We start from the raw sequence: 13,860 nt of genomic DNA on the forward strand, positions 1-13,860 counted from the left end.
ACAGGATGACCTTTACCAAAAGCTTCTTTCCCGCCCTCAGAAGAGCGCTATACACAGTAGTCTTCCTTTTTTAAAAAACAAAAACTTTAAAACCTCCTTTTACGAAAAAGAGACTCCTGTTTACCGAGCCCCATAAATACATGCCTGTCTTCACACTTCAGATTCAATTCCACCTGCTGGTTGGTCCCTAAGAGCAGAGGGGAGATGAGCCAGGGACCCTGCTCCAAGTTGACAAAGAATTGTTCTTTGGGTTGGTGGAACCAACCCCATCCCAGGAGTCAACAGGAAATGAAAGCTGAGTCAACTCTGGCAAGAGTCTGAACTTGGATGAAAATACGTCCACAAAAGTGGAAAAAACGCATCTCCTCCAAGAGGCCTGCCCCGACTAAGCCCTTGCTTCTTCTCCCACTCCCTTCTGCATCACTCTTGCACGAGGATTTGTGCCCTGGATTCACCCCTCCCTCGTCCCTGTAGCACTTACGTACATAATCGTCATCATTTATATTAGTGTCTGTCTCCCCTTCTAGACTTTAAACTCATTTTGGGCAGGGAATGTGTCTACCAGCTCTGTTGAATTGTACACTTCCAAGCTCTAAGTACACAGTAGGCACTTGTGAGAAGCAGCGTGGTTCAGTGGAAAGAGCCCGGGCTTGGGAGTCAGAGGTCATGGGTTTGAATCCCAGCTCTGCCACTTGTCAGCTGTGTGACTGTGGGCAAGCCACTTCACTTCTCTGACCCTCAGTTACCTCAACTGTAAAATGGGGATTAAGACTGTGAGCCTCACGTGGGACAACCTGATGACCCTGTATCTCCCCCAGCGCTTAGAACAGTGCCCTGCACATAGTAAGCGCTTAACAAATACCAACATTATTAAATATGATTAATCGATCAATCGATTGATAATGCCACAATTACCACAGTTACATACAATCATACCACAATTATTTGTGGTGTTTGTTAAATACTTGTTCTATCCTGATTCCTTCTCCCTTCTGCATCATCTATGATCTTGGCGCTGTACTCTTTGAGTGCTCGATATTCACCCCACCTTCAGCCCCACAGCACTTACGAACATATCCGTATGTAAGTACGTAAGTCAGAGAAGCAGTGTGTCCTAGTGGAAAGAGTATAATAATAACGATGGCATTTATTAAGCGCTTACTATGTGCAAAGCACTGTTCTAAGTGCTGGGGAGGATATAAGGGCATCAGGTTGGCCCACGTGGGGCTCACAGTCTAATCCCCATTTTACAGATGAGGGAACTGAGGCACAGAGAAGTTGTGACTTGCCCAAAGTCACACAGATGAGAAGCTGCTGATCTGGGATTTGAACCTATGACCTCTGACTCCCAAGTCCATGCTCTTTCCATTGAGCCACGCTGCTTCTCTAATAAGAATGTTGGTATTTGTAAAGTGCTTACCATATGCCGAGCACTCTTGTAAGCACTGGGATAGATACAGGGTAGTCACGTTGTTCCGCATGAGGCTCACAGTCTTAATCCCCATTTTACGGATGAGGTAACTGAGGCACAGAGAAGTGAAGTGACTTGCCCAAAGTCACAGAGCTGACAGGTGGCGGAGCCGAGATTAGAACCCATGACCCCCGTCTCCTAAGCCCGTGCTCTTTCCACTGAACCTTGCTAGTATAGGAGTCACAGGACCTGGGTTCTAATTCCACCTCTGCCACTTATCTGCTGTGTGACCTTGGGCTGAGGTTCAGTTCCCTCTTTTGCAAAATGGGGATTCAATGTCTGTGCTCTCTCCTACTTAGACCGTTAGCCCCATGTGGGATCTGATTATCATGTCTCTACACCAGTGCTTAGTACAATGCTTGGCACATAGTAAGTGCTTAACAAATATCACAATTATTATTCATAATTTACTTATTTATATTAACATTTGTCTCCCCCTCTTTGTTGGGGGGAACATATCAACCAACTCAGTCGTATTATACTCTCCCAAGTGCTTAATACAGTGCTCTGCACACAGTAAGTGCTGACTACCATTGATTGGCTCACTGATCACTACCTGCTGAAACCATGAATTAGGCAACCTGATTTTTTCCTTATGACACCAAGCCAAATATAGTCTCCATTTTGGACATTTTATTATCTTGAAACTTCCAGTATGTCTACTGTCATGAGGTACGACGTCAGGAGATGAGGGAGAAAACCAAAGCGGAAACATGCATAATCGAATCCATCTTTGCTTGTCACATACGAATGGAATGATGGAATTCTAACTGATCCTCTTCTGATTGCGGGAAGATCTTTGAAGTGCAGGTCCCCAAAATCAGAGCCTATCCAGAGTGAGCCCAAAGGAGGTTTCCCCCTGTCTCCCCTGACTTCTGGGCTTAGTTCGGAGCAAAAGGCGCTGTCTGGATGGTCATGCTGGGCAGAGGCATGATAAATAGCGCTAGTGGAGCATTGAGGCTTCTGCGTGGCTTTGGAAGGTGCCTGTAAATCACCTTAGCAAAGACCGGACTTCACCGCCTGGCCAGGGTACAATTCATGAGCCATTAAAATGACTTTTGTGGATTGGACGTGACCCGCGTACTTCCAGTCGGACCACACTGGCCCCCAGGTGGTTAATTCCGACAGGAATCCTGCCTGTTTAGGACACACAAAGAGGATGTATAAATAGTGGGAAACGTCTGCTCCAGGTGGACGACGTGTGCCGTCCAAACAGTAAACCCTTCCTTTCCCTTTAGTGCCACAAACACAAATTCTTTAATAGAATGCCTAGAAGACACAACCCAAGGGAGAGAGTTTTGGTGCGAATCAGCCTCTGCAAACAACTAACCATTTTGTTTTTGGAGCAAATCCCTGTACAGTATCTTTAAAAAATCATGTAAACTTGGCAAAATTTGATGGGGTCATAAAAACAATCGACTGAAGATTACAAACAGCGGATTCCCTCCACTCCCACCCCCCGCCACGACCCTTGAAAAAAGCAATCGTTACAAAAATATATAAAATATGCTGGTTTCCTCAGTCTAACTTCTTACTTCGAACACTGCAGAATCAAGGCAGAGGCTCCTCTCCATCACCGACACCAAAAGTCTCACACACCACTTCTGGGCAGCAAACACGTGTGCCATTTCTTTTATTAAAATCACGCCCTTTACCTCTTTAAGGATTTTTCTTCATTCTTCCAGATGAAATGAATGCTTATTATGAGCAGTGACAGATTTGAAATCCCCTAATCTCTGCCCAGGCACAAGGAGAAGATTGGTGTAGTTAAAATTCCTTTCCCGGCTCTGATTCCACAGCAGCCATATAGTTTTGAAGAGGGATGGGAGAAATGGGAATTCAGAGCCTGGAGTTCATTTCATTCTTAGCATCTATGCATTGGATTGTCCATATTCTTAAGGAGTCTGTACTCCTACGGGGTGGGGGGAGGAGGGAGAGAGAGAGAAGGGCAGCGGGAGAGAGAACAGAAACACCTGAGGCCCGACCCAAATTAATTCTTAAGGTCTCTTCCATTTCTAGGATTCAGAAGGAAGGGTAAAGACAAAAAGATGTGGTGGCTTTGTGATCGCCAACAGGAGAAATTGGCTGGTGTTTACAAGGTCATTCTCATTTGCTTAGGCCCTCTATGGGAGGAAAATATTTTGGGCCTTGTCAACAGCCTCTTGGCGTCTGACGCAGGTTGGCCTCTTAAAACACCCTTCCATTCTCACTCTGAATAAAAGAGCCAGAGTCTTCCCCTATTTCCTTGTTCACCCTTTAAACTGTCTCCAGGCCACCCTTCCGCCTGAAAGGGTTTAGACGCAACAACCATGACGCTAATGGCTTCTGAGTTGAGGCACAGAAGCTAAGGAATGATGGCTGTGGTGACATTTCCTTAAAAAAAACCACAAAACCATAAATTGCATTTTGTAGCAAAAAGCTCCAGGCACTCAGGAGTTCAGTGACAGCTTAGCTTTACTTCAGAGGCTAAAGAGCAGGAACAGCAGGAGGGGGCTGTTCACAGCTTCCGCTCCTCCGGTCTCTTCCCCAGGATGGCTGCTCCGCCAACCGGGTATAGCCCGGAATCCCTTTCACCCACCACCCAAACCCAAATCCCCACTCTCCTCCAGGATGGTTGTCAGAGGCCACGGGACCAAAAGATCTTTCAGCAGTGGTTTCTCTGGATTCTGCTTTTGGCCCTCAAACAGCATCCAAAGCACCGTGGCCTTGAAATTCAGAGGGCCTGGATTCTATTCCCCGCTCTGCCTCCTGCTTGCTGTGTGACCTTGGGCAAGTCATTTAACTTCCCTATACCTCAGTTTCCTCAACTGCAAGATGGGGACTAAATCTTACTCCCTCCTACTTAGGCTGTGAATCCTATGTGACACAGATTGTGTGTCCAAACTGATAAATTTGTATCTGTCCCAGCGCTTAGAACAGTGCTTGACACATACCAAGTGCTTAAAAAATATCATAAAACAATGAAATAAAGTCCGCTTGAAGGATTTAACTGCACAAACAAAGTGTGGAATAACATACGTACCTGTTCTATAAGTCTTCTAAGTAGAATTATCTCAGTGTGGGCTTCTGTGGTAGAACACGTGGACAAGTTATCTGCCCACTGTCACTAATTCTCTTAGTTTAGTAAACCTGAAACTTTGTCTGACAGGGTTATCTCAACAGCAGGCTCCTTTAAGACAGCCTCCTGACCTCAAAAAACAGCCTGTGAGCTTCCATTGCCCCCTAAGTGAGCTTCGGACTCCTTTTTTCCAGTGCTTTATTTTCCAGAGGAGGTGAAAGCTGAGCTTCTAATGCCACTCAAATACCTACTTCATTGAGTCCCGCCTCGCATTCTCTAACCCCTGCCCGTTTCTTGGCTCAGAATCCTCACTCGAGAAGTAGTTGCTTTTTAACATTTATTTAAATTTCAAAAGCAAAGCCAGAGACCATCAGTCCCCTTCGGTCGGCAGGTTCATCTTCTACAGCACCAGAACAGTCCGCTGTAAACCGACAGAAAAACGGGGCGGTGAAAACGTATCTGATCAGGAACGGAGGTCAAGAACAGAAGTCTTCTTCCTCGTCAAGGCACAAAAACGTCTTCTAGAGCAAAACTAAAAACGAACGGGACCCCATCTGTCACTCCGCCCACCCCCCCAAGGAATGGTGTAGGGAGGACAAGTCTGTTGTACTGCTGGCCGGAGATATGGTGGTCCAGGGTCCCGACACTGGAGATACCTGTTTCCTGGGAAACCATGATCCCCTTGGTCGTCCCAACACTCTTCTCAGGCGTACTTTTCCAGGAACTTTATGTGAAAGTCCTTAATCTTCTCCAAGACGATCTTCAGCTTCTCCACAGGAGGGAGGATCGTCATTCTGGACAGAGAACAAAGAAATTTGATGGACAGAAAGCAAACTGACCAGAGTTGGAGTACCAGGGCTGCCAACTTCAGGGTGGTCAATCGATTGATGGTATTTTTTAATAAATTTTAATGTCTGTCTCCCCCCTAGACTGTAAGCTCACTGTGGGCAGGGAATGCGTCCGTTTGTTATACTGTACTCTTTCAAGCGCACAGTATAGTGCTTTGCACACAATAAGCACTCAATAAATATGACTGAAAGTATTCACTGAGTGCTTTTTTATGGTATTTGTTCAGTGCTTACTATTTTTCAGTGCTCAATAAACTAATTATTGAGCACTTTTTTTTTAATGGCATTTGCTCAGTCCTTACTATGTGCTAGGCATTGCACTAAGCACTGAAACTCCTATTGTGTGTAGAACAGTATACTACATGTTTGGGGGAGTATACTACAATAGAGTTGGAAGGTGTGATTTCTGCCTTCAAGGAGAGCAGAGTCAAGTGCAGAGGGATATTAAAGTACAGATATATGAAACAGAGTATAAGGGTATGTACATAATGGGGTGGGGTGAATATCAAAGTGTTTAAGGGTTAAAGGTTAAGGAGATTTTAGTAGGACTTTTAAAATGGGGAGAGGGTCCCCTACTTCATGATCAAACCCCTAGGAATTATAAAATTCAGCAAAGCTTAACTTTCTAATATCACAAAGCCCTCAGAAGGTAAACATTTCTAGGACAGCAATGAATTTTTTTTTACTGAATTCTCTGTCGAGGGACGATTTACTAGGACTAAATATTTTAGTGCCTGAAGAACTTAGCTAACAAGTATTAGAGAGTCCTGGCTTGTAGAGAAATACCTGACATTTGTTGGTACCCTACTGACGGAACAGAACGAAGTCTCAAAATATCTAATTTTCACTATTTCTTCACCAATATGCATTTTGGGAGGCAAAAGCCTCTTCTTCATTTAAATAATTTATCTGAGCAAATGCTCCCAGGGTTAATCCGGCCCCGCTCCAACCCAGGGCCACTTGGACACCCACTCTGCCTATCCCTGCTGATCCTCAATTCCTTCCCTAGCCTCAACTGCTTCACATTTTCCATCTCTTTCATCCTCTCTTGGTTCCTACTGGATCAGGATGGAGGGAACTTGGGGGACGGGGAGTGGGACGGGGGAGGGGTCATCATTCCCACTTTAGAGGTGGAAAAGCTGAGGTGCAGAGAAGTAGAAGTTGTCCAAAACCAGAATAATGATGATGGTATTGTTAAATGCTTACTATGTGCCAGGTATTTTACTAAGCGCTGGGGTGGATTTAAGCAAATTAATTCATTCAATGGTATCTACTGAGCACTGCCTGTGTGCAGAGCACTATACTAAGCGTTTGGAAAGTACAATTCAGCAACGAATAGAGAAAATCAGGTTGAACAACAGTCCCTGTCCTTTGTGGGGCTCAGAGTCTCAACCCCGATTTTACACGTGAGATAACGGAGGTACAGATAAGTAAAGTGACTTGCCCGAGGTCACACAGAGCAGACAAGTGGCAGAGTCTGGATTAGAACCCACGCCCTTCTGATCTCTATGCAGATGACACACAAATCTACATCTCTGCCCCTTGTCTCTCCCCCTCCCTTCAGGTCGTATCTCCTCCTGCCTCCGGGACGTCTCTACTGGGATGTCTGCCCGCCACCTAAAACTCAACATGTCCAAAACTGAGCTCCTTATCTTCCCTCCCAAGCCCTGTCCTCACCCTGACTTCACTGTAGATGGTACGACCATCCTTCCCGTCTCTCTAGCCTGCAACTTCGGTGTCATCTTTGACTCGGCTCTCTCGTTCACCCCACCCATCCGATCCGTCACCGAGACCTGCCGGTCTCACCTTTATAATATCGCCAAGATTCACCCTTTCCTCTCCACCCAAATGGCTATCCTACTGGTACGGGGTCTCATAATATCCCGACTGGATTATTGCGTCAGCCTTCTCTCTGATCTCCCTTCCTCCTGTCTCTCCCCGCTCCAGTCTATTCTTCATTCCGCTGCCCGGCTCATCTTCCTGCAGAAATGCTCTGGGCCTGTCACTCCCCTTCTTAAACACCTCCAGTGGTTGCCCATCGACCTCCGCACGAAACAAAAACTTCTCACTCTAGGCTACGAGGCTCTCCATCCCCATGCCCCCTCCTACCTCTCCTCCCTTCTCTCTTTCTACTGCCCACCCCTCACGCTCCGTTCCTCTGCCGCCCACCTCCTCACTGTCCCCCATTCTCGCCTATCCCGTCGTCGACCCCTGGGCCACGTCCTCTCGCTGTCCTGGAATGCCCTCCCTCCTCACCTCCGCCAAACTAATTCTCTTCCCCTCTTCAAAACCCTACTGAGAGCTCACCTCCTCCAAGAGGCCTTTCCAGACTGAGCTTCCCCTTTTCCCTCTGCTCCCTTGCTGCCCCTCCTTCACCTTCCCTCAGCTAAGCCTCCTTTTCCCTCTGCTCCTCCCCCTCTCCCTTCCCCTCCCCTCAACACTGTGCTCGTCTGCTCATTTGTAGATATTTTTATTACCCTATTTATTTTGTTAATGAGATGTACATCACCTTGATTCTACTTACTGCTATTGTTTTAATGAGATGTACATCCCCTTGATTCTATTTATTGCTATTGTTTCTATCTGTCCATCTCCCCCAATTAGACTGTAAGCCTGTCAATGGGCAGGGACTGTCTCTATCTGTTGCCGATCTGTACATTCCAAGTGCTTAGTACAGTGCTCTGCACATAGTAAGCGCTCAATAAATACTATTGAATGAATGAATGAACGAATGAATGATCAGCCCTCAGACACCCTGACTCTGGGCCTAGTTCCCATCCGCTGGACAGAACAATCTTATCAACCTATTAAAAAATGTGCTAGGTCCCTGTGGCTTTGATGGGGAATCACCGGAAGCATGCTACCCAACCAAAGGAGGGCAGGTGTGAACCAAACCTTCCAGCAGAAACGCAGAGGTCACAGTTTCCCACACTCACAGGCCGGAGAGCGGCACCTCTCCACAAACTATGAAGGAAGATTGCCCAAAGGAATGCAGTCCTAGAAAAGGAACAGCTGGGAGTCTTTCCTCAGGAGACACCCCCCTCCCCACACTCTGTAATTTCAGCCTAACTTTCTCTTGCCCACGCAGCATTAAACAAATCGGGTTGAAATTCAGGCTTCCCCACCCAGCCTCTGCCTTGCTTGGCACTGAGGAGATACTTCACCTGAAGTGGTAAGTGCCTTCTCGCTGGCCAAATCCACTGCCAGGAACAACACAGATTCCAGTTTCTTCCAGTAGCTTCATGCAGTAGAACATGTCTGGGGCCATTTTATGAGCCTGAGGGAATGGATCAGAGTTCAGGATTCATTATTTGATCCCCAGCCCACTGTCAATAAAAATACCAACAAAAATAACCCCCCAAAGTCTCAATACCTGAAAGGTATCTCCCTCCGGGGCCTCCGTATGATGTGATGACGTCACATCATCCGTGGCCTCTTCCTTTTCTCGGAAATTCTTGCTCTATGACCTTCCTTTACTTCTGCCTTTTCCCTGATTTTACGGTCTTGACTCTTCGAAACCAGGAGCCAGGATTATCTTGGGCACATGTGGCCCGTAAACAGCAGCTCGTGTTTTGCTGGACTCTCATCTTTTAAGAGTCACCTTCTTTGTTTCTACTGAATAATCACCTCTGTTGACTGAGCAGAAATTTGCCCCAGAGGAAAAAGCTCAGGTAAATACAGAAAATTAACCTACCCACAAAATGGTGTTCCACATCCTGCCTCTTCTACAGTATCTGTACCGACACGTAACATAGGAAGTGCAGCCAATTCTTAACTCTCCAGGAAAATGGGGAATAGGGATAGCAGAGAGAGCAAAAATAATCCAAATTTCTCCTGAAACTCCTCAGTCCCTGATATGTTTTCCCCAATTAATTTCCAGCATCTTACATCAGATAAACAATTCTTGACCTCTCTGGACCTCGGTCCCTTCATCTGCAAAATGGAGATATGATATGCGCTCTCTCTCCCCACCGCTAATAATGTTGGTATTTGCTAAGCGCTTACTATGTGCAGAGCACTGTTCTAAGCGCTGGGGGATACAAGGTGATCAGGTTGTCCCACGTGGGGCTCACAGTTTGAATCCCCATTTTACAGATGAGGTAACTGAGGCACAGAGAAGTTAAGTGACTTGCCCACAGTCACACGGCTGACAAGTGGCGGAGTCGGGATTCGAACCCACTCCTCTGACTCCCAAGCCTGGGCTCTTTCCACTGAGCCGCGCTGCTTCTCCCAGCTCGGACGGGATAGGGGCTTTAGCCTACCTAATAATAACTGTGGTATTTATTAAACACTTACTATGTGTCCAGCACTATTCTGAGTCCTGCAGTAGGTACAAGATAATCAGATCACAGTCCCTGTCCTACACAGGGCTCACAATCTAAGTAGGAGGGAGACTACGTATTGACTCTCCATTTTACAGATGAGGTAACTGAGACCCAGAGAAGTAAAGCGACTTGTCCAAGGCCACACAGAAGGCTGGGATTAGAACCCAGGTCTTCTGACTCCTAGGCCTGTGCTCTTTCCACTGGGCCATCACCGCTTCTCTCATTATTTTGTATCTACATCAGCCAGCACTTAGCACAGTGCTCTAGACCGTAAGCTCACTGTGGGCAGGGAATGTGTGTTACACGGGCTCAGTGGAAAGAGCCCGGACTTGGGAGTGAGAGGTCATAGGTTCGAATTCCCGCTCTGCCACTTGTCAGCCGTGTGACTGTGGACAAGTCACTTGACTTCTCGGTGCCTGTTACCTCATCTGTCAAATGGGGATTAACTGTGAGCCTCACGTGGGACCACCCGATTAACCTGTATCTACCCCAGCACTTAGAACTGTGCTCTGCACATAGTAAGTGCTTAACAAATACCAACATTATTATTATTATTATTGTTACATTGTACTCTCCCAAGTGCTTAGTACAGTGCTCTGCACACAGTAAGTGCTCGATAAATATGACCGATTGACTGCTCTGGCATCAGTTAAGCACAAAATCTGTTCAGTGATAGCCAAGGACGCGAAGTGGGGCCCCAGAACCGCATCCCAAGCCCCAAGGCCAAAGATGGGCACCACCAAAAGTCCTGCTCCAGGCAGAGAGGGCCTGGGTGGTTCCAGGCGGCAGAGCCCCACCTTGGCAGCTTCGACGGCTTTGGTCGGAAGGAAGATCCGGGGGAAGGCATACATGGCTCCTTGCAGAGGGTTGCAGTGAATTCCTGGCACCTGGTTGAACAGGTCCTCCGTCAACTTGGCCTTCTTGGCTAGGTTGCTCAAGACAAACTGCTTCTCCTAGCGAGAAACGGAGAGACAGAGAGAAAGAGAGGTTAAGAGCTCCTGGGGAAACCGTGGTGTGACTCGTGCCTTTGAACTAGGTTCAGGATGCAGCAGGTCATCTGGGTAAACCCTGGGGGGCGAGTAAATGCCGACAGACCTGACGTAGAATCAGCTTGAGGGAACACTTGAGTAACCGGGAAGAGCTCAGACACCCAACGGAAAGAAACGTGACACTATCTGCTAAGCGTTTATTATTTACTGTTTGCCAAGCACTGTACTGAGGTAGATACAGGAGAGTCAAGTCCCACATAATAATAATTACGGTACCTGTTATGCGCTTACTGTGGGCCAAGCACTGGGGTAGATACAAGGAAATCAGATTGGACACAGTCCCTGTCCCACATGAGGCTCACGCTCTTAATCCCCATTTTATAGATGAGGTAACTGAGGCAGAGAAAAGTTAAGTGACTTGCTCAAGGTCACCAGCAGACAAGTGGCGGAGCCTGAATTAGAACGCACAACCTCTGACTCCCAAGCCCGTGCCCTCACCACTAGGTAAGGAGGGATTATAGGTACTGAATCCCCATTTTGCCAATGAAGGAACTAAGGCACGCGGAAGGTTTTGTTTATGGTATTTGTTAGAGCTTACTATGTGCCTTTAGATTGTTAGCTCTTCTCTAGCCTGTAAGCTCACTGTGGGCAGGGAATGCATCTGTTTAATAATAATGTTGGTATTTAAGTGCTTACTATGTGCAGAGCACTGTTCTAAGCACTGGGGGATACAAGGTGATCAGGTTGTTCAACGTGTTGTAGTGTACTCTCCCAAGCACTCAGTACAGGGTTCTGCATACAACTGAATGAAAAATACGACAATGAACGAATGCCAGGCACTGGAGCAGATGCAAGCTAATCAGATAGGACGCAGTCCCTGTCCCACATGGGGTTCGTAATCTTAATCCCCATTTTACAGCTGAGGTAACTGAGGCCCAGCGAAGCAAAGCGACTTGCCCAAGGTCACAGAGCAGCCAAGTGGTTGAGCCGGGATTAGAACCCATGGTCGATCCACTAGAACATGCTTCTTCCCAGGAATCGGTCTTGGGCTTTTCCCTTTTCTACCCCTCCCCAGAGCCCCGAGAACTGGATGACAGGCGGGCATATCGTATCAGGTGGCGGTGGGGGTGGTGAACAGCCCACCCGGAGTAGTTCTGGCTGTTCCATCCTGCAGTCTAGAGATCCACGGCCTGGCTGTCTCAGGGAGGACACTGAAAAGGCAGCACAACAGATACCACAGCCCTTTCGGCCCGTTCCCAGGCGAGATCCCACCATGATCTCCTAGCCTTCCCAGATCCCAAAGGGAGGGACTCCGGGAGCACAGTCCTTCTCCTACCCCTGACCCAAACCCCCTCAAACCCGGAGCAAGGCGAGGACTCGCACAATGCGATGCACAGTGCCGATGAGCCACTGCCAAAACCCACCTCCATCCGCAGAACGTCAGAGTTGGGGTTGCTCGGAAGACCGTTCCCCGCTCTCAGAACCACCGGCTTCAACCACGGGCGTTTGCCTTGTTCCTTTTAAACCTCGGACTAATTTCTTCCAGGCCCCGGTCCTGTGGGCTAACGTGCCTGACCGCTATCACGGGCCACCTCTCAGTCACAGGAAATCAGCCCAAGAACCAGACTTTAAATGGCCCCGCGGGTCTTCGGTTGCCCAAGGGAGACCAGGAAAAATGCTGAAGACCTAAGGGGCACCTGGGCAGACTGGCCCTTTTGGGGGTGGGCAAGTCTCCCTCGGGAGTGCCCGACAGGGAGCTAGAGCTACTCATGGGTAACGAGGTAGGTTGAAGGGAATGCCCTGACTCAGAAAGGCCGTCACAAATCAGGCGACGGATCGAGACCCGTCGATCGCTCCCAAAGAGACGGGAGGAACGACGCTCCGGGGAAAGACCCCGGTTTCCACTCACCCTGTTGAACTGTTCGAAAGATTCTTCCCCAGGGATGGGGGGGTTCACGACAATGTCCATAGCTAATTGCCCCGAAACGGGAGGGCAGAGGCGAACCGACAGCAGCTTAACCAGTTGACCTTTGATCTCCGGGTGCAGGTTGACCACCTCCATGTAGCCTCCTCGGTAGCCACACCTGGGAGCGGAGGGGAGAAATAAACAGATTGGAACTTCCGACCCCGACATCACAGTGACCAACATAGGTCGAGGTACACCTGTGCTCCCTCCTACTTAGACTGTGAACCCCTTGTGGAAGCTGATTATCTTGTTTCTACCCCAGCTCTTAGTACAATGCTTGGCACAGAGTAAATACCCCGATTATTACTCGGGGGTTTTCTTGCTCCTAGGTGAGGTTTTGGACCTTCTAAAATTAAACCATGGTGTGGACAACAAAAGAGTCCCAGAGTTGAAAGAGATCCCAAGAGATCATGAGGTCCAGGCCCCTGCTTCCAAGCAAGTTAACTGGTTGGACCACCAAGGGCAGATGGTTTAAGATCACCGGGACAGGAGGTCTGACCATTTCCCTCAATAGTCTGCTCCAGCATTTGACCATTCTGTCGGAAGATCGTCCTTATATCTAATCAAACGAGAAGCCGCGAGGCCTAGTGGAAAGAGCAGGGGCCTGTGGTTGGGGGACCTGGGTTCTAATTCTGGCCCCGCCACCTGTCTGCTGTGTGAGCTTGGGCAACTCACTTAATTTCTCTGTGCCTCAGTCATCTCATCTATAAAATGGAGATTCAGACCGTGAGCTCCATATGGGACACGGACTGTGCCCAGCCTGATTAGCTTTTTATCAACCCTAGCAGAAGCAGCATGGCCTAGTGGAGTCAGAAGGACGTGAGTTCTACTCCTGGCTCTGCCATTTATTATGTGATCTTGAGCAAGTCACTTCATTTCTCTGTGCCTGTTTCCTCATCTGTAAAATAGGGATTAAGACTGTGAATTCCATGTGGGACAGGGACTGTGTCCAAGCCCATTTGCTTGTATCCATCCCAGCGCTTAGTACAGTGGCTGGCATATAGCAAGGCTTAACAAATACAACACCTTTCTCTTTTTTTTAGTGTTACGTAAGAACTTAAATACCATCAAAAAAACCCCCACAAAAACACAACTGCTCTCAAGTCTTAGAGACAGCAGAGAACAGTCGGGCAGCATAAAAATGCTTCATAATTTTTTTTTTAATGGCATTTGTTAGGCACATATTATGTGCCAGACACTGTA

At 47.8% G+C, this 13,860-nt stretch overlaps 1 protein-coding gene across 2 annotated transcripts in view; it reads right to left on the bottom strand.

The window, feature by feature from the left end:
- Positions 1-4,849: 4,849 nt before the first annotated feature.
- GPT2 (glutamic--pyruvic transaminase 2) overlaps positions 4,850-13,860 on the bottom strand; it is a 54,833-nt gene continuing 45,822 nt past the window's right edge. The window contains exons 8-12 of one of the 2 annotated variants that reach the window (XM_029075850.2): positions 12,601-12,775; positions 10,500-10,655; positions 8,542-8,654; positions 5,186-5,323; positions 4,850-4,950 (exon numbers count right to left, since the gene is read on the bottom strand). In XM_029075850.2, the coding sequence (XP_028931683.1) occupies positions 5,233-5,323; positions 8,542-8,654; positions 10,500-10,655; positions 12,601-12,775 (535 nt within the window). In that variant the 3' untranslated portion in view covers positions 4,850-4,950; positions 5,186-5,232. Of the gene's footprint in view, positions 5,324-8,541; positions 8,655-10,499; positions 10,656-12,600; positions 12,776-13,860 lie in introns of both variants that reach the window. The other variant, XM_029075849.2, reaches the window with a different exon arrangement.

This window comes from Ornithorhynchus anatinus, chromosome 11, assembly GCF_004115215.2.
Source record: "Ornithorhynchus anatinus isolate Pmale09 chromosome 11, mOrnAna1.pri.v4, whole genome shotgun sequence".
Taxonomy (NCBI): Eukaryota; Metazoa; Chordata; class Mammalia; order Monotremata; family Ornithorhynchidae; genus Ornithorhynchus; species Ornithorhynchus anatinus.